The following is a 21,685-nucleotide window of genomic DNA, read 5'->3' as shown; positions in this document are numbered from 1 at the left end:
ATTTAGTGGAATCTTTTATATTATGTGGAATATTCTCCAGTTTGTACCCGTTTTATCGCATTAGAGCTCCACATTTTCAAACAAGATGATCGAACATGTGTTTTTTGACTTGTAAATATTGGATTGTAGTGCATCTGAAATTGCATTTTTTTCACAAAACGAGTACAATCTAGAGAATATCTCACGGAACCTAGAAAATTATGTTGAATTTGACACCATAAAAATAAACGTGTAATCAAATTCATAGTTGAGGGATGTGATTGTAATTACCCAAACATGAAGGGTATTTTTATAATTTAATATTACATCGGGGGTTGCCGAAATCTACCCATTTTATAATGTTTCTTGTCATCTTTATTACCAAGTCTTGCCTTGTGCATTTTTTTTAAAACAATTGTGCAATTGTTTAGGTTTTTTTTTTTTTTTTTTTTTAATATATTTTTAATTTAAAAAAGAAGAAGAAGAAATGATTTAGTTTAAATTAAGCAGACTAGCTGTGTACTTCCTCTATTCCACAATAACTGTCTCTTTTTTTAAATATTTTTGTTTCATATTATCTGTCACTTTAGATTTCTAATACTGCATTAAATGCATTTTTCCTGTTTTAACCTTATTAATGAAACTCTATTCATTAATTTTCTCTTATTAATCATTAAATATTAAATGTTGTTTTAGTCATTTTTATATAATTTTTCTAAAATCAAGATATATTTATTGAGTTTCTTAATCTTTATTTAGTCATTTTTATATAATTTTTCTAAAATCAAGATATATTTATTGAGTTTCTTAATCTTTATGAAAAGTGAAAAGTGACAATAGGAAGTATAAGTTTTTGGTGAGAATTGAATGCTAATAAATGAAGCTAACCCACAGCTTCAAGAAAACGAAGGAGCTCCACACCACACAGTGTGAAAATTCTTTGTTTATCAATGGTGGATGAGTCAGATTAAGCGAGTTGCAGACCAAAAAAAAAAAAAATACAGTAGAAAACGAGTTAAACGACAACAGAGGGGAAAAAAACGTGGGAGCCTCCATTTGCATGACTCAGCAAGATCATTAATTCTTCTTCATATTCATGTTGTTGTCCTTTTTGAGGTTGTCGAATGAATAATCTCTCTAGCTCCTGACCCCCACCATCTGTTTGTTTTTATTCCTCAACCAAAAATCTCCTTACAAAGTTGTCCCCCACCTCACCTTGGTCAACATCGAAATTGTTCTGGGTGCTGATTCCTTCTTGGATTTGATTTTTGTTGCGAATTTTGTATTTTGATTTTGGTTTTAGCATATGTTTATTTGAAGGAGGTGTTCTTGATTTTTTTCTACAGGGGTTTGAGGAATTTTGATGGCTGAAGTTGGGGCAGAATGTAGGAAGGGTTTCAGAGGAAGAAAGGCTTTGATTTTGACTTTTGTGCTTCTTCTATCATGTGTTGTTGCTGTTTCGTCTCAAGAGAATTTGGAGCAAGTCATTTCAAGAACAAATGTGGCCGTTGACCGAAATTCCGAGCCAAATTACTTCACCAGGATAATCACTTTTTTGAGGGGCATATCTCTCCCACATGTCTGGCCTGTGAGTTCAAATTTTTCGTATGAATTCAATTGCGCGTAGTCGAATAGTTCTTGATTCGATTTTGTTAACGTAATGGACTTATATTATATTTCGAAGCTTTGCAGGATATGGAATTTGGTTGGAGAATTGTTGTTGGTACAGTCATCGGATTCTTCGGTGCTGCTCTTGGAAGTGTAGGAGGTGTTGGTGGCGGGGGCATTTTCGTCCCTATGCTTACTTTAATTATCGGATTCGATCCAAAATCTTCTACTGCAATATCTAAATGTAAGGCTCGAGAGATGATTTTTTTTTTTAGATTCTTATTAGATTATTCGAAAATTTCGTGGCCAATGTGTCTAGAAATCGGTGATTGAACGAATTATATCCCTTTTTTTTTGTGTGGATTAGGTATGATAACTGGTGCAGCAGTAGCTACGGTTTATTACAATTTGAAGCTGCGTCATCCTACACGTGATCTCCCGATTATCGATTATGATTTGGCTCTTCTTTTCCAACCGATGCTAGTGCTCGGAATAAGCATTGGAGTTTTTTTCAATGTGATCTTTGCAGAATGGATGGTTACTGTCTTGCTCATAATTCTTTTCATAGGTAATAATAACCAATATTTGCCTAAATTTTGCAGTTTTTTTAGGTGCTTTTAATTTAATTTTTTTTTTTTTTAATTTATGAAGTTACATCGACGAAGGCATTCCTCAAGGGTATCGAAACCTGGAAGAAAGAAACCATAATAAAAAAGGTTGTCTGAGATTTTTTTACTTGATATAATATCATATTTTTCAAGATGAAATTTCTCGACTGATCATTTTTTGCTCTCTCTGGTTTCTAATTACAGGAGGCTGCTAGGCGTTCGTTATCCGATTGTGAGTATATATGCTTCTTGTAATTTTTTTATGTGTCCGAAAATTCCATTTCTTTTAGTAGATAATTTTTTTTAATTGATTTGAGCATCAGCTAATGCAAACGAAGACGCTTCATACAAGCCTCTACTCACTGGCCCAACTAATGAAACTAGAATGCAACTCAATGAACACAAAGCATCAAAGGTAATGAAGTAATATTATAATAATTAAAAAAAAAGTAGTAGTTTTGAGGTTGTCTTAACAAGTCTTAATCACAGGTCTCGATTATCGACAATGTCCACTGGAAGAAATTCAGCATTCTCGTTGCTGTCTGGTTGATCATTTGCTTACTCCATATCACAAAGGTTCGTTCAATTTCTAACTATTTTTCATTTTTTTTATTTTTTTTAAATTAAAAATTAAGAAAATAAAGCCCTCGATCTTTTATTGCAGGACTATACAACCACTTGTTCAGCAGCATACTGGATACTTACCTTATTGCAGGTAACCTTAAAACAACAACAACAATGCATAATCTTATTAAATATTTTCTCCAATAATCTAAAAATATCCTTATTTTTTCTCGTTGTTCATAGATACCTGTTGCGGTTGGAGCTTCTGGATATCAGGCAGTATGTTTATATAAGGGTTGGAAGGTGATAGAAGCCACTGGAGAATCAGGGGTAAGATGGACAATTCCTCAGTTGATTCTTTGTTGTTGCTGCGGAATTTTAGCCGGTATAGTAGGTGGTTTGCTAGGCCTTGGCGGAGGTTTCATTTTAGGCCCGTTATTTCTCGAGCTCGGAATTCCACCCCAGGTGCATTTCTGTCTTTTCACCTCGATAATGCTTATAATACGATGATTTAATTTTAAACCGTAGTATTTCATTGTGAACAAAAATATTATCCCCTTAGGCCTTGTTTGGTTGAGTAGTTAGTCCATTTTTTGGGCCAAGTATACGATTGGGGACACTAACAAGATTCCAGATATCTTATCTTTGCATAATCCTATTACGACAACCAAACGAGGCCTTATTAGAATAGCCTCGAAAACATCTCTTTCCGGAACAACTAATTAGTTTCGAGTACTTTGTAATAACAGGTCTCAAGCGCTACTGCAACGTTAGTCATGATGTTTTCCTCATCAATGTCCGTAATACAATATTACCTTTTACGCCGTTTTCCTCCATCATACGGTACATTCTTCTTCTTCTTTTTTTTTTTTTTTAAATCAATAAAAAAGTTTCATATGTTAAACAAAAAATTACTCTCTTGCAGCCCTTTATTTCGTAATAGTGGCTACTTTTGCTGCATTGGTCGGGCAACACGTAGTGAGGAAGATGGTAAGTATACTGAGGAGGGCTTCGTTCATCATCTTTATATTGGCCTTCACGATCTTCGTCAGCGCAATTTCTCTAGGTAACTAACTAACTAACTATATTCCTACAACATTTGACTTCCAATTTTTTTTTGGATTAGGAAATATTTATTGGTCTTTTTTGGGACAGGTTGGGTTGGCATATCAAACATAATCGGAGAAGTAGAGGGACAAGAGTACATGTGGTTTTACGACATTTGTAAATACGGGCACGAGTAACTTACTATAGTTTTTTTGTTTTAGGTACAAAGGGAAAAAAAATCGAATTGATTTCCTAATGTTTCCTTGTTAGTTCAACTTTGTACTTTCTCGGATGTAAACTCGTGTGTTTATCGAAGAGATTGTATTTCATTGTGAATGCTTTCGTTATCTAATGAAGAACATTTCCTACCAGAGAGATCAATCGAATGGTTTATTTTATGCTGTGTTAGGCAAAGTTAATTGATAAAAAAAAAAAAAATCGTAAACATGTTATGTATGACTGTGTGTGATTGTTCGTGTATATATGCGTGTGATTGTGTAAAATTATGCTGACATGTCAAAAACGAAAATTTTGAACCTCAGATTTTGCACTTTGTTTTCTAATTCAAGAAAATTGAGACATTAGTATTACTTCGTTAATTCACTACAATTTGTAAAAAGAAAATTTAATTTGTTCAACTTCTGGACAACAAGAATCTTCCAAAGATAAGGGTGTGTTACAAGGGAATATTTTTTTTCCGAACACGGCAGTAATTTCTCTACAGGTACACGATCTATTTATACACGTATTTAAGTTGTTTCTCGAAGTATAAGTTCATAAAATCATGTCCATATAAGTTAAGTGTCTGCTAATCATACTTCTTTTTGCTCGTACGACTCTCGAATTAAATCAACTTCGATGAAAGATTACAGCTCATCTTTGGCCAAAGGTTCCTTGGTTTTCAAGTTCTTGTTGATTATTGCTGCCAATTCCTTCAAGCTGGATTTAGTAGGTAACTTTATCTGCAAACAAAAAATGGATCGAAGATGGAAAATTGAATAATACAGTTTACTATCTAATCGAGTAATTACCGGATTTGACTTGTCGCCAGCAGGGTAGAATAGTAACGCTGGGTACTCCTCAACCTGCAAATGACGAGCGTCTTTTATTTATTTATCTATTATTATTTTTTATTTCTATATTTGCAATAATCGTATTTGTTACCTGCAATTGTGGATGTTCGTTAGTTGAAGCATCAATTCTTGCAAATATGAGGTTTTCCAAGCCCTCGAAATGCTTAGCCAATTTTTGCATTTGTTTGCTTGTTGTTTCACAGGTGATGCACCATGGTGTGTGAACCTAAGGCATAGAATAAAATCAAGAATTCGACTATGTAAGAAATACGAGAAATTTCTAGATCACTCCACATGATCTTGAAAGTAGTGAATAATGTTGAACAAACCTCTAAAAGAATATTTGTGGGGCTGCTTAGGACCAAGTCATCGAATGTCTTCCCTACAACTGTGAGAATGCTAGCATTTTTCTGCAATTTGTGATGTTTGAAATATTTTCCAAGATTAAAAAATATTCGAATTAATGACATTTTGCGAATACATATCTCAAGTTAAGTTGGTAGAATCATCGTTCTAAGTTGCATTTAAATAGAAACTCACATTATCGGGAATTGGTTGTGATTTGTAGTATGGGGTCAGAGTTCCGTGCAGAAGCCGCGAACAGAAATCCTGCAACGAAAATATATAAAAGAATGATTGGACGAGAAAAAAAAAAAAAATTATAGTGCAAAATAAAGACGAGATGGATCAAATTGTTTTACTTCGATGTTTCTTGATGTGGGATCCGACTCCAACAGATACTTGGAATTGCTATTGTAGTCAAAAGCAATAATCTGTAGACCAAACAAACAGACAAAAAAAAAAGTTAACGAGTTTAAATAAAAAAAAGGATACGGGAAATGTAGGAAAATACGACAGTTCTTACAGCAGTTTCTTCGGAATCTTCTAGACCAAATAAAGTCAAGTAGGGCTTTGCAAGGTTTTCCTCTCCAATGTCTACAGCTACAATCATCACCTGCAAAAATAGAAAGATTTTTAGAGATAAAAGATGGAAAAAGAAAAACGAGAGATTACACACAGCATACCTTTGACTTGAATTTCTTGGCGATTTCTTGTAAAATTCCAACAAGCTTCTTTAAGTCATCAGTCTCAGCAAAGACATATACCTAATTGATATCAAAGGGAGGTTACAAAGATGCATTCTTTATTGAAACCCGCAAAAAAAAAAATAAAGGAAAAAAAGAGTCGAACTCATTCAATTTTCTACAGTGCATCGATTATTATTTCTCCCAGGATTAATTGTTAATGTGTTTCTTAGATTCCTTTTCTGATTCTATTGAGAGTATTTTTAATTTTTAAGAGATGTGAGCTAATTAAATTTTATATAATTAAGAGATGTGAAATGACGACTGTAACTTGACGGAAGACCAACCTGCAGTTTATTTAGGCTGGAGTATACTTTAGCAGAGTTAAGCTCAGTCATTAAAGTAACTAACGGGAACTTGTTATTCTCCAAAAATCTCAAGATTCCGTCTGAACTCAAGTTTCCATCTGTAAGCCAAACAATAGTGAACCTCAATAATTTATATTCTCGTGGAGTAATTACACGATACGAAATTACTTGTTAGAATTGCAACTCTTGTTACTTATGTCCCTATAATGGATTTAAACTTTATGAACTTACCTAAAGAAGTGTGATGCTCCGGTTCGCTTTTAACGAGACCAAAGAAAGGTTTAGTTGGTTTTGCCACGGGGTATAAAATGTCGGCTACCTCTGCGCTGGTTGTTTCCACAAATTGGATTTCATTGTCGGCTGCCGCAGCTTTTACGAACTCTGTATAATCAGGTCCCTATAAAGTATTTTATCCATAATTCAGTTTATCACATTAAAGATAAACCATCAACCGAATCAAATCCAAGCAACATTTGCGCAGAGGATATAATCAAGAAATTGAAGAGATTATAAAAATTAAACAAGAATACTTCGAGATTCTATAGAACAACTCAAATATGACTCTGAAGTGTTGTGTGAAGAGGCAAAATAAATAATTTTTATTCACATAATATTTACTTACATAGTTACATACCTCAAATTTATCGAATAGCCCAACTGCATACGTGGCATGCTGCTTCAGGAATTCATTTGCCTCGGTTATCGAGTTTATTCTAATAACGGGTACCCCTGTTTTCTTCCTCGCCCATAACACCATTTCTTCCCTTTTTTTCCACAAAACATAACCAAGAAAGACAAACAAAATGCGTTAATGTATGTTTATAGCAACCTTTACCACGAATGCAAATACAAGGACATGCCAAATTCTGTTAGCTACAAAGAATTTGTCGGGTTAAATTTAGTTCCAGAAAGAAATATATCTCCTCGCAACCAAGAATTTGTCGGGATCGTAATTCATTACTTTTTCTGAATAAAAAAATGCAACAATTCAGAACTCAGATTCAAATACATCAATTCCTCCAATTGACATTTAATAACTACACTTCTTCTTATGCTCCATTGATACGATCTCAAGGTAATAAAACCAATATTTTCCTACGAAAACGTAACTATCAATCTTACCTATACTAAATAACTACGAATCGTAACGCCCACAAACTGAACCGAACAAAATATATATACCACCTTCGCTTCATATTGAGTGTCACTTCCGCCTCATTGTTTCCTATACTAAGTGTCACTTTAGAATTTCACGGTCGGATTTTTATTTTAATTTTGTTGTCCAAGTTTACCCTAAACATTAATGAACTGTTTAAATTTCTTAAATGCTATTCAACAACCTTAAACAACACTTAATACGAAATGGAGCTAGTACAAGGCAAGAAAGAAAAACAAAGCTTACGACGAAAATCCACCGGTGTAAGGCTGAGAAGTGCCATTGACAAACAACAAGAGAGTAGGAAACCCTTTAATCCCAAGAAACGAAGCAGCTTTCGGGTACCTCTCAGCATCAATCTTAGCCATCAAAATGCCAATCCCCAAACTACCCTTCAACACATTTGCAGCATCTGCAAACTCAGGCATCAACTCAGCACTTCTACTGCACCATGGCGCGTAGCCCAACACCATAACATACTCATTCTCCTCAATTACCCTCTTCGTCGAATCACCGTTCAGCTCGATAACCACCCTCTGCGCCTTGCTCAAAACCTCGGCCTCGGATTTCTTCCCGAAATCTCTGCTTTCGTAATGCGGCGAGTTTCCTCCGCTTTCTTGCTCGTCGTCTATTGCTATGAGTTCCTGCAAATCGTCGGCATACTCGTCTTCTTCTTCTGATAGTGCTGTGGTGAAAGTGAAAGGGGATACGAGGAGGAGGAGGAGAATTAAGGGGAAAATGAGAGATCTTGAAGTAAGTTTGGATCCGTACATGGTGATTGTGACTGTAGATGCAAGAATTTTAGATTAAATGGAGATTTTGTGGAGAAAGTGATCGGAAGTTTGCCCACGATCTGTTTGTTAAATTGCTTGAATGAGTAAATGTAAAATGTTGCAACGTGCAAAAGTAAAAGGGTTTAAGAAAACAAAGAAACACGAGATTTTGCGGCTGTAAGTCGTAACTAGCTGCACAAATCACGGCGCTCGCACATTAGTACAACGCTGCAAAAATTAATAAAGCAAATTGATTTTGATTTTTTTTTTCCAGCTATAAACGACGTCGTTTTGCATTTGTGCCAAAAATCAAATCAAACTATTTATACTCAACACAATGAGTTGAGTTTGAACATAGACTTGTATCTGAGAAGATAATAGATATAGGAAAAAAATCAAGTTATTTGTCGCGAGTTGGATTCAATTGCTGATCAAAACAAGTTCAGACACAATTCTTTAGTGCTATATCGTCCATATGGGTCTCGTCCAAGTGAATAAGATCAATTGCATATAAGGCCCAAGAATAGCTGCCCAAAGATAGAAGCACGATCATGCTAAAAGGGTATATAAAACCTCGTTCGCACCTTACATCGTACGGCAGCACGAGGTGAAGCCACAAGGTGTTATAGTAAGACCTCGGGTCGAGCGAGCTGAAACTTATTTAATCTTAAAGCTCATTAAAATGCGGCATACGGCATACCCAAATAAACAAGGAGTTAGATTAACGATTCTAATGATCCTTGCTATCAATTATCAAGGCACCCAAATATCTATAAATAGGGTTTTTTTTTTTACTCTTACTTTCTAATGCTTTTTTATTAAAAACACATAATATACACTTAAAGCACTCTTTCTGACTCGATCGTCGGAGCTTCTACGCCGGAAAACCCCTAATCATGTGTTGTGGGAACGACGTCCAACCGAGATTCTGGCGAAAACTAAAGACTAATGTAAGCGAGGCTAGGCTGATGTTTACAACATCATACCGACGAACGAAACTCGATCACCCTATGTTTGATTCGTTTACACCACTATTAGAAGCACATATAATATACACTCAAAACACTATTTCTACTTGATCGTCGAAGCTTCTACGTCGGGAAACCCCTCCCGGTGCTGCAGGAACGACGTCCGACCAAAATTCGGGCAAAAGCTAAAGACTAACGTAAGCGAGGATAGACTAACATCATCACACCAGCAAATGAAATTCGATCACTCTATGTTCGACTCGTTTGCACCACTACAATCGAGGATTAATAATTTAGGTTGTGAGAACTAAAGTGATGTTGGATATACATAACTTCTTTTCCAATGGTTTGCTAATCATAATTATAATTCAAAATAATAAAAGGTAAAAAGGAGATGAAACAATATCACATATTTTTCTCCGAAGTATTCTTATTACCAAACCATTACACTGAAAACAAGAACCAAATAATAAAATCAATTCCAAAAAAAAAAAAAAAATCAACTACAAGAGAGAATTATTAACACACTCTTCACATTTTTTACATGTTTTTCAGTCTTGTTAATACCTCTCTCCAGCTCTATATATATGATTTTCGACAAGTAGTTTCACACGTGGTTCCGTTATGCAAATAAACAGGAACTACTACATTTACAAGTTCACGGAGTTAACTCAGCCTTCGTTGAATTGCACGAATCCTTGTTCAGTACGATGGGCTTGCTGCTAGTGGAGTCGATAACCACGGGACAAGAAACCCTTCTCCGATGCTTTGTCCTAACCAATTTCCCCACAACATCTCCTTGCGAAATCAGCTCAAACTCCAACCTCAACGGTAACTTAAAAACAGCATTGTCTGTAATTACCAAGTTCGATCCAGCCCCGTATAATGGAACCTTCGTTCCTTCTATGTGTACCAACACATTCTTGTGACTTTTCCTTTGTTGGTAATATTTCTTCAGCTGTACGCAACAAAAACGAGCAAAAGGGTGTATATATAAATATATATTCAGTCGCAGTTTCATTCGTTCTAATTAGTGGTTTCTTGATAAGCAATGCATGCAGACGGAAGGATAAAAAAAACATATATATACCTCTCCTGTTGCAACTATGACTTCTGAGTATACGAGATTGACAGGTGTCGCGCTGACGTGGATCCCGTAAAATGTGGCGGGGTTGTATACGTTGATTCTCAGTGATCCGTTCACATTGAGGGTTTTCATTGGAACTCCGGTGAAGTCTGTGCCGGAACTTATGTACACGTTGTTGACCGTCAAACTCTGCAGAGAAACGATTGGAGAGTTGTGTAAGACTATATATTAGTCTAATGCTACTTGACCTTTTTCCGGGCTATAAAAGATAATCGACACGAAGAATTAGATATTAATTAAAAGAGTCGTTAGAAACAAGGTCGATTAGCAGAGAGGGCCCTTTAAATGAATGTTTGTTTCATTGCAAATTAGGCGAATCGTCGTACACTTTGACGAGAATCATTATTATAAAAGCATTTGGATTTAAGAATGATTTATAACAAAAAAAAACAAGATTTGCTACTACATAACTACATACAATTACCGACTCGTAATCGTTGGCTATCGCATAATTTTGTGATAAGTATTCTAATATATCGAGACTGTTGGTTTCACCTATACAGAAATGAACGGACACCGATAATTGAATGTATAACCAGTGTGAAACCACAAGAACTACACTTTTAGCAAAGAACACTAAATCACAACCAATTAATTAAACACCAATAGATAAAACATAATCAAAATTAAACAGAATCAAATGTCAGAGCATCAAGAAACAGAACAAGATCATAGGTAATAAAAGAAAAGGTTACCTTAACAGCAACATCCGGCTTGTACGGCCTGCCGGCACCCCAGATAATCAAACAAAACACCGTAAAAAGCACGATAAACCCGCAAAGCGCCATCAAAGCCTGGCACCGGCGCGTGAAAGTCTTCTCGTTTTCGAGCTCGTCGTAATTCCCTTCCTCCACAATCACATCGCACTCGGGCCAGCCCTTGTCGTTTCTCTTCCGGCCACCGCCACCGCCTTTACGACCGGAGGAGGACCGGAATATACCGGAGAATCTGCTGGCGGAGGAGTTTCTGGAGTGGCGGCCGAAGGAAGGGTGGGAAGGGGACTCCATTGGGCTGTGGAAATTGGGGGTTGCATGCATGGATGAAGACTTGTCTCCATCGTGTGAATCTCTTGATGGGCTCTGCACATAGTAAACCGGGTGCCTTTTCGGAGATCTTGATGGTGATGAAGGGGCTAAACTTGTAATATCTGATTCTGATTTTGTGTGCTGCATTTTTGTTTTATTTTTTTTTTCACTTCAAGATTGAATTTTTTTCCTTTTCAAGAATTTTTGGAAGCAGCAAGATTGAATTTTTTATACTGATTACACTAATTTTGGCACATGGGTTTCTTCAAATCAAGACAAAGAATGTAGATGAATTAGAAAATCAAGAACCCTTTTTTTTTTTATAACAGTAAAACCCTTGTAAAGAAGATAGAAATACTGAAAATGGAAGCAAAGAACAAAAATGCAAGAAACCCAAAAGGGGCAATTCTTTAAATTAAAGAACGTACAGAATCAAGAATCAAGTATCAAGAACTGGAAATGAACACTTGAAGAAAAAAGTTCAAAAAGCAGAAGTTTTTAATCAACAGAAACACAAGCCCATGTGATGAAAAACAGAAGAATCAAAGCAAAAGGTAACCCTAATTAAAAAGCACACAGCTCAGCAAATTAAACGCAGTCAGTGTGTATACTGTGTGCAGAATTATGCATGAGAGACAGAAAAAAAAAAGGGAAAAAAAAGGGTTTGTTCTGTGGTGGTGATGGCAACTAGCAAAGAAGAAGGTAAGAAGAGTTGGGAGCCACAGTTGACACCTGTTAATAACAGTGGGCTTGAAGTGTGAAATGACTGAATTGCCCCTATGCATATGCATGGTTTCTTGGCTTGGTGTGGAAGTGAGTGTCGGCAGCCACTGGTCACTATCAGAAGTGGAGGAGTGGTGGGACCCACTTTCTGGATTATTTAGTTTTAAGTGTTGATTAATTATTGGAATTTTGACAAGTGACCAAATTAATATTCTTCAGCACCAGTTGTTGGAAAGGATGTTTATTTCATTATGATTTTAGTGGGAAATTAAATGGCACATTTTTTTGTTCTCGGTAGGAGTTTTTGACAAATAAGATGATGTGGACTTTTGAACTAAATATTGTCGGTTAAATGATTAGTATATGCTTTGAGAAATTGTAGTAGTTATTAATTTTTTTCATTATTATTAAATAGCTTAATATCAAGATTAATAATTGCGGAATAGGGTTATTTATAGTACCTCAACTAATTTATTTCTATTTTAAATTTATGGGTAGACAGCATCTAAACCCCTAGTTACAAACTTTTACAGATGACCCCTCGTATATGTAATATCTTCTCTTAAACATCCTTGTGGTAGATGGGGTAATATTCGTTAGTTTTTTTTTTTTTCTAATCAAAATTAACATCGCAATCAAATTTGAAAGGGGTCGTCTGCAATTTTTTAAAGAGAAAATGTAAGCAGAAAGGGAGCATCAGCAAAAAATTAGTATTTGACGTTTGATAATTGTAATTAATTTCGACGGAAAAACTAAGGGACGCTATCCATATCAACCACAAAAGGATTATATGCTGATATTACAAGCACAAAATGATCATCTGCAAAAGCTTGTAACTGCACGGAGTTAAAGCACTCTTTATCCTAATTAAATTAAACTGGTCTATATAAAATGAGTCTAAGTGATTATTGACCAATTTTGGAGTATATAGAAAATTTAGTAGGTGGATTTCAATAATTGAATTTTGGTAAGTGGTTATAAAATGCAATGCTATGCCTATACCTAGGTTCTTTAGTATACTATTTTGTATTTCGTTTCTTTTTATTAGTTTTTTAAGAATTATGATTAGCCAGTCACATAAATAAAATAAATTAATTAATTTCTGTATACAGATCCCATCATAATTAAATCATTAATTTCTGTATATTCAATGGGCTACCCATAATAGTTACTAACCAGACTCCTGGGGCTTTCTAAATATTGTATGAAGCCCAAAACATGATTTCCTATCAGCCCACAGGGCCCACATAGTCAAAACAAAAAAAGAGGCCTTAAGTACTACTTACTATATAATATATTTAAAACTAGTAACTCACCCGTGCGATGCACGGGGATCAATTCTAAGTACAATTTTTTAATGACTAAAACACGCCGATGAGATAAATCAAACACATTTATGAATGAAAAGGATGTTACTGCAATGATGGGGTGATATAAAAAATAAAAATATATTTTAGATAAAGTAATCGAACGAAAACTTTGAATAGTCAATAGTTGATATATAATACGATATCATCTAAAAAATTTAAAACTATGTCAATTCCATTTTATTTAAGTACCAATATAAACAAAATAAATGATAAAAGAAAATATAAAAAATGAAAATTGTGATATATAAAATAAGATATATATTATCTGATCCAAATGGTACAACTATCTCGTTCAATACACTCGGATCCTTAACAAAACTTAATTATCAAAGTAGTGTTTTACAACACATCCATTGACATCTCCGATCTCTTTGCGAGTAACAAACACATTTTTCATTGTTCAAATGCAATCAGTGATACACATTACTGAAACATAATCACTTAAAGGTGTAAAAATAAATACAATTTGTACTAAATCACCTCGATTCTAAAAAAACAAATTTAGTGGAGTAGACAATAAAATTTGCATAAAGGGCAAATAAACTAACACAGTAAATAATTATATATATAATAAAAACAACAAATGTGTATTTGAATCACAATATACAATTTTCATGATGTAAATTCATATTCACTGAAAATTCCTAGTAGACATTATCGCAAGTAATATTAGTCGTCTATTCCAAATTGATGATATCTTTATGCCACCTATACTCTTAATTCTTCATATTGCGACGTATAATACTCCATGCTACTTCTAATACAAATACTCATATTAATATTAATACTAATACAAATATTATTATTAATACTATACTAATACTAATATTAATACAAAAATCAATACTAATACTAATATCAATATTAAACCAATATCAGTACCAATACCAATATCAATATCAATACTAATACTTATACCAATACTCATACCAACATAAATACCAATACATATACCAATACAAATACAAATACAAATACAAATACAAATACAAATACAAATACAAATACAAATACAAATACAAATACAAATACAAATACAAATACAAATACAAATACAAATACAAATACAAATACAAATACAAATACAAATACAAATACAAATACAAATACAAATACAAATACAAATACAAATACAAATACAAATACAAATACAAATACAAATACCAATACAAATACAAATACAAATACAAATACCAATACCAATACCAATACCAATACCAATACCAATACCAATACCAATACCAATACCAATACCAATACCAATACCAATACCAATACCAATACCAATACCAATACCAATACCAATACCAATACCAATACCAATACCAATACCAATACCAATGCCAATACCAATTCCAATACTCATACTAATACTAATACTCATACTAAAACTAATAATAATATTCATACCCATACTAATACTCATACTAATACCAATACTAATATTAATATTAATACTAATACTAATAATAATACTAATAGTAATACTAATAGTAATACTAATACTAATACTACTACTAAAATACTAATACTAATACTAATATTAATACTAATACTAATACTAATACTAATACTAATACTAATACTAATACTAATACTAATACTAATACTAATACTAATACTAATACTAATACTAATACCAATACTAATATCAATACTAATACTAATACTAATACTAATACTAATACTAATACTAATACTAATACTAATACTAATACTAATACTAATACTAATACTGATACTAATATTAATACTAATACTAATACTAATACTAATACTGATACTAATACTAATACTGATACTAATATTAATACTGATACTAATACTAATATTAATACTAATACTAATATTAATACTAATACTAATACTAATACTAATACTAATACTAATACTAATACTAATACTAATACTAATACTACTAATAGTAATAGTAATACTAATAATAATACTAATACTAATACTAATGCTAATGTGCTAAAACAAAAACCAATATCAATACCAATACCGATATCAATACTAATAGTAATAGTATTAGTAATAGTAAGAGCATCTCCAAGGTTAAGAGCTATAAGAGATTCTAAATCTATAATAGCTAATGAATAGCGTTGTACCACTTGAGATTTTACTATTCTACTACAACCATATCATTTGATAGTTAGCATTTATTGTATGATATTAATTTTCAACTATTTTATGAATTGATATTTGTAAATTGTATTATATATATATATATATATATATATATATATATATATATATATATATATATATATATATATATATATATATATATATATATATATATATATATATATATACCTAAGTGGAAAGAAATCTCTAGAACCAAAAGAAATAAAATCAGATACACAAAATCTCATGTACAATAAAATATTGGAGGATTGATTTTAGCTGTCGAGCAATAATTTATCTTCTCCGTTGGAACATGTTTTTTTCTTCACAAATGCTATATGGCTGTGTTTTAGCTGAAGGGGAAATGTGTACGTAACCCATCATAATACTAATCCTTATGTTAATCATAATTATAATTCAGAATACTAATCATAATCATATTCCAATTATAATGCTAATGGTAATCATAATATTAATACTAATATTAATCTTAATTCTAATCATAGTACTAATATTAATGTTGATACTAATATTAATCATAATCACAATCTTAATATAATTTTGATACTAATCCTAGTATTAACTATTATCTTAATACGAATACTAATAGTACAACGCTAATGTTAATGCTAAAGAATCATTGATGCTCAAATCATAAAATATATGCAAATAAGCGTACAACTAATTACTGTGTGCATAAAATTAAATTAAATAATTTAGATAAAAAAAATACGTAAAAAAAATAAGAGAAACAATTCGCATTTAACACATGGATTGACATTGTTCATATCAGATCACATCTGCAATAAATTTATAAATATCCACCATGTTGTGTTTCTAAATTGTAATAAATAAAATTATATTTCATAACACGTATTTGACATCCATCTATAAAGAAAAATATATAATTTATATTTTAATTTTAGATATTGAATAAAATAAATTTTATTTGACATCCATCTACAGTATGAGCATATACTTGACGAAATTTGATAAGGATTAACGAAATGGATAAAACAATAACGATTTAAAAAGCTACATATATTTTATTAAAATTTGATTAAAATAAATATGAACATTACCATAATAATATAAATAAAATACTATGGTACATATTTCGAATTGAAAGTGAATGATAATTTCATATGAGTAGGATTAAAAAAGCTATTTATATTTTGCTAAAAATATATTTTGTTGTGATTAAAATAAATATAAACATTACCATAGTAATGTAAACAAAATAGTATTGTACACATTTCCAGTAATAATGGTAAATAGTCAAATCTAAAATTTATTTAACTATATTCAAATAAAAAAAACCAACCTTTAATCCATATTATTAAATCAATTAAAAAAAGAAATAAATCTTAAATCATGCATATATTTTTATAACTTATTTTCATTGTTTAACAATGTAACGTATCTGAAAACGGGTTTCGATGTTATTAAAATGTGTAGATTCGAAATACTATTAAAATTTGACGAAATTTGATAAGGATTAAAAAAATGCTACTTACATTTTACTAATTTTTTTTTTGTGATTAAAATAAATATAAATATGGCCATTATAATGTAAACAAAATCCTATTGCACATATTTTAAATTGAAACAGAATAATAATTTGATATGAGTATGATTTAAAAAACTATTTAAAGTTTACCAAAATATTTTTGTTGTGATTAAAATAAATATGAACATACCATAATAATGTAAACAAAATACTATTGTACATATTTCGAGTTATATTGAATAGTCAAAAGTCAATTCATTATATAATAGCTAACAAAAGTCATATATATATATATATATATATATATATATATATATATATAGTAAGCATTCGAGGAAATACTTGTAGAATAGCAGAAGTATTAAAAATGATCGATTATTATATAATAGCAAAAAGTCAAATTATTATACAAAACAAAAAAGGCCAATATGGTATCGAATAAATATACAGAAAATATAGACATATTTTTTAAGAACAATACATAATTAAATGATTTGTTTCACTATAAATCGAAAATGACAGATTACAGTAGAATATAATGTTTAAACTGACAACTTCTAAAAGATATTACGTCCTAATTATTTGAAAAACTTACTACGCGATCCCCTGATAGAAGACATAGGCAATACGACACGGTTCACCGTTTTGTTTTGATTAGATTTTCCACTCAATGTTGCTTCTTACAACCATTTATACAGTTCATCGTTTAAATCTTTGTGATTCGTCCGATAATATTTCAATCGAGTTGAATCGAGCATGTTGAATCCATCAATCAGTGGTCGTTCTTCACCAACCGGAATAATTTCCTCGTGAAATGTCATCTTATAAATCTGCAATGTAAAACTATTTTGAGTCAATATTAGAACACAACTACGACCAAACATTAACATATATTAATGGTTCACCATTAAAATAAAACGATATATTACAGTTTACATGTATAACGTAACAACAACATTATAATAAAATGTAAAAGAATATCAAAATAAGTAATAAAATAAACAAAATTAATATCAATATATATAACTGATTTTGTCTTGTTAATACCAAAAAACAGAAGAAAAAGGCGACCAAAGATGATTAAAACAAAGAAAAAACGAAAGGACTTGTGAGCAATGTAATGTTATGATGCGAAAAAAATAAATGAAAAAAATGGCATATTTATAATGTTTGGGGTGTGATGTAAGAGGATTTTTTAGGTATATTTAAATTAGGAAAATAAATTATTATTATTGATATGATTATAATCTTGTAATTAATGAGCCGGATTTTTTTTCTTTTATTATTGATTGATTACAAAATAATATGTGAATTATACGTTATTTTGTAGTGACAATTTGAAGGTAAATCGTGTAATTAAATATAGAATTAAAACTTGCTACATTACTATTTATGTAAGAAAATCAATACCGCTTAATTTTCGATTTATCACCGATTAATCACCACCGCACCGATTAATCGTGAGTTGGTGTCTGACCGCCTCCGACCCGATTACCGCTTTTTACAACATTGGTATTAATATTAGTATTAGTAATAGTTAGGGGTGGGTTTTTTTTACCAAATTGCCCTACCAACCCGATGCCCTACCGTACCGTACCGATTCTCTACCGAAAAATCTCTACCGAATTATTACCGTACCCTACCGTACCCTACCGAAATGTTTTGGTAGGGCAACGGCACTTAAGATTATTAAAATGGTAATGCCCTACCGTACCGAAATATTATTAATAAATAAAATTTTATTTTAATAATTCAATTTATTATATATAATTGATGTTAAAAGTTCTTATATTATAATTTTATTTAAGAAATATTTTACATTAGGTAAATTTAGAACATATATTAGGACACTTATATTTTAAAAATTAATTTTGTACATTTTAAACATGTATACCTTGAATTGCTTTGAAAAAAATGATATTCAATTTAGACTTAAATAATAGATAATATAAATTGGTAATTACCATTACCATACCCTACCGTACCGAAATTTTGGTATACCGAAATCGGTATACCGAAGTTTTTGGTAGGGCAATGGTAATGGATTTCATAATACCGAAATTTCGGTATTGGTAGTGATTCGAGGGGTTTGGTACGGTTGCCCTACCAAACCCACCCCTAGTAATAGTTGTGGTAATAGAAATGATGTAGTCTATTATAAATTATTTATGTATTTAAATAATAACTATATAAAATCGTAATTCATTTCATTTAAATATAGCAAAAACTACCTTATATATATATATATATATATATATATATATATATATATATATATATATATAATTCCACTTTCCACCCCTTAAATAGGGTATTTTGACACCTTACACTCTTGAAAAAGTTAATAGCACTTTGCACTATCGAAATACAATAAATCATTAACAATGACATCACGAATTAATTTTTAGTTGAACTTTTATGAAGATGCAAATTGTAAAATCAAAATTTTAATTTTTTCAAAAGAAATCGAGGTTTTAGTATCTAAGAACCAATCTATTCAAAATTCAAATGAACATGTTTTCTAAATTAGGGATTCTCATATAACACAGTAAGTGTTAATACATAGAAAATTAAAAAGGAGTTACTATGTAATGCAATTCTTCTTATTGAATAAAAATATATATTTACAAACACTTCAATAAAAAAAAAAAATTTAATATCATAAATAGAATATATCTATAGCATTATATAAAATTGATGAAATCAATAATAAAAGAATGATGGAAGTAAGTTCAAACATAAGGGTGGAAATCAGACGATTCGGATCGAAATAAAATATAAAATATATAATAATATTAATATTATAAGAGTGATTTTTAGAGAAGAATTTTTTGGAATTATCCTCGAAAATTAAATTTGGATTGGAATCGACAAAAATAATTCGGCTATTCTATCAAAAATAAAATGATTCAGCTATTTACGGATTAAAGTAAATTCATTTTTTATTAAAAAAAATAATTAGTTTCTTTATTAAGAAAGAAAGCAATGAAAAAAAAATAGTAAAGCATGAAGACAAATAGAATAAAAGAAATCAGAGTAATCAAATGCATTTTTTTCTATATAATAAATACATCAATAAAAAGAGTAATCAAATGCATTCTATATACTTATACATATAAATAAAGTTTCAAGTTTTTTTTTCTTAATTCAAATTCTTCACTTTGTTTTCTTGTATATAGCTTTTGTAGAGTCACTCCAAGGCAGTTGAGATGTTCTACCACGGGAGGAAAAAATAACACTAAATCCAAAAAAAAATATGTTAAAAAAAATTCAATACACTTGGTATAGAGTAATATATGAACACATATTTAAAATAATAATAATTTAATTGTTACATCTGCTCCTCGAATAAAATCATTCTTGCAGAATGATGCCCTTTTATGCAAACCGGCGAAAGAAAGATGATTGTACTTTAGTTTTTGTCCATGTAAATAAAAATAAACAAAAAATAGAAAAATATATCCATGAGTTAAATGAGTGATGTGAGATATATACAAACATAAATTAATTTTTAATAATAAATTAACTATATTAAAAACAATAAAATCAACATAATTATGGAAAAAAATCAAACGAACACATAATAGTATACAATCTATGTAAATACGAATAAATAATAAATATGAATATTATATACTAAAGAATTTCAAAATATACAAAAAATATACAACAGAATTACGTGAATCGAATAAACTAAATCCGATGTTACACAAACAATTTACAAAAAGAAATTTACGAATTAACAAAAAAGGAGGGGGGGGGGGGGGGTGGAGAGAGAGAGATAGATGTATGATTGAAATTGTGTAGGTGATGAATGAGATAGAATGGGTGGACTTGGTGATATTTATACTTATTTCTTGATACATATAAAAGTAAATAATATATTAATAAGGAAACAAATATTAATTGTAAAAATAAGTTATGCAATTAACTAAATATTCAGATTTAATTATGTGAAGAAATCTTTTAATTATTGATATAATTAATTACATGAATTTCATGAATAATGAAATGTAATCTTTCAAAAATATGTTGGCACATTTAACGGATTTGTTTTTTAATTTAAATAAAAAATGATTTGTTAAATGCATAGCTTACCAAATATTGCATAACAAAAAATCGGATTTTCAAATGTAATCAAAAAAATTAGATTAAATATAGAAAGCCAATCATAAAATTAAATGCATATTCGAATTTTAGATAATGTTCAAAATATATGAAATATACACACATTTATTAATTTTAATTTTAAAAATAAAAAATATAATTTCATAATACATTAAAATTAATATATTAATTTAAATTCGAATTTGTAAACACCTAAGTCTATAAATATACTATATTTCCAAGGATAAATGCAAATTAATATGATATAAAAATTTATGTAATGATTGAATTTTAATTAATTTTTAAAATATGATTGATATAATATATATTAATCAATGATATATGCTATATTTAATCATTTTCATATATCTTGATAAATTATTTTATTGATAGATTCATTTGAATTATTAATGATTTGTAAAAATATTATTTTTATATTAAATATAGCATATTAAAAATGTATTATTTGAAATACGGTATAATAGAAGTTATATATAAAAAAAA

At 30.6% G+C, this 21,685-nt stretch overlaps 3 protein-coding genes across 4 annotated transcripts; 1 reads left to right on the top strand and 2 right to left on the bottom strand.

Moving 5' to 3' along the window:
• The first annotated feature begins 362 nt into the window (after positions 1-362).
• On the top strand, positions 363-4,177 carry LOC105975962 (sulfite exporter TauE/SafE family protein 3). Of its 2 annotated transcripts, XM_088823109.1 has the most exons (14): positions 363-498; positions 820-1,220; positions 1,326-1,567; positions 1,672-1,831; positions 1,955-2,155; positions 2,239-2,303; positions 2,400-2,427; positions 2,519-2,610; positions 2,685-2,771; positions 2,860-2,910; positions 3,003-3,224; positions 3,509-3,602; positions 3,685-3,825; positions 3,915-4,177. In XM_088823109.1, exons 3-14 carry the CDS (start codon positions 1,343-1,345, stop codon positions 4,001-4,003), a joined length of 1,455 nt encoding a protein of 484 aa, XP_088679235.1. In that variant the 5' UTR covers positions 363-498; positions 820-1,220; positions 1,326-1,342; the 3' UTR covers positions 4,004-4,177. The 2 variants fall into 2 exon arrangements, with proteins under 2 accessions (XP_088679235.1, XP_012856680.2); XM_013001226.2 differs by lacking the exon at positions 363-498 and having other exon boundaries at positions 828-1,095.
• Positions 4,178-4,415: 238 nt separating this feature from the next.
• Positions 4,416-8,433, bottom strand: LOC105975983 (protein disulfide isomerase-like 1-6). Its single transcript, XM_013001251.2, has 12 exons — positions 7,675-8,433; positions 6,907-7,036; positions 6,504-6,669; positions 6,252-6,370; positions 5,905-5,985; positions 5,745-5,834; positions 5,581-5,652; positions 5,420-5,488; positions 5,209-5,289; positions 4,971-5,105; positions 4,838-4,891; positions 4,416-4,768 (listed from the first exon to the last, which is right to left on the bottom strand). Exons 1-12 carry the CDS (start codon positions 8,199-8,201, stop codon positions 4,673-4,675), a joined length of 1,620 nt encoding a protein of 539 aa, XP_012856705.2. The 5' UTR covers positions 8,202-8,433; the 3' UTR covers positions 4,416-4,672.
• Positions 8,434-9,565: 1,132 nt separating this feature from the next.
• LOC105975968 (uncharacterized) lies at positions 9,566-12,092 on the bottom strand. Its single transcript, XM_013001233.2, has 3 exons — positions 11,012-12,092; positions 10,260-10,445; positions 9,566-10,127 (listed from the first exon to the last, which is right to left on the bottom strand). Exons 1-3 carry the CDS (start codon positions 11,486-11,488, stop codon positions 9,828-9,830), a joined length of 963 nt encoding a protein of 320 aa, XP_012856687.2. The 5' UTR covers positions 11,489-12,092; the 3' UTR covers positions 9,566-9,827.
• Between the last annotated feature and the right edge of the window lie 9,593 nt (positions 12,093-21,685).

Source organism: Erythranthe guttata, chromosome 9 (genome assembly GCF_056151865.1).
Source record: "Erythranthe guttata isolate IM_541 chromosome 9, IM_541, whole genome shotgun sequence".
Taxonomy (NCBI): domain Eukaryota; kingdom Viridiplantae; phylum Streptophyta; class Magnoliopsida; order Lamiales; family Phrymaceae; genus Erythranthe; species Erythranthe guttata.
This window is presented reverse-complemented; position numbering and strand designations above follow the sequence as displayed.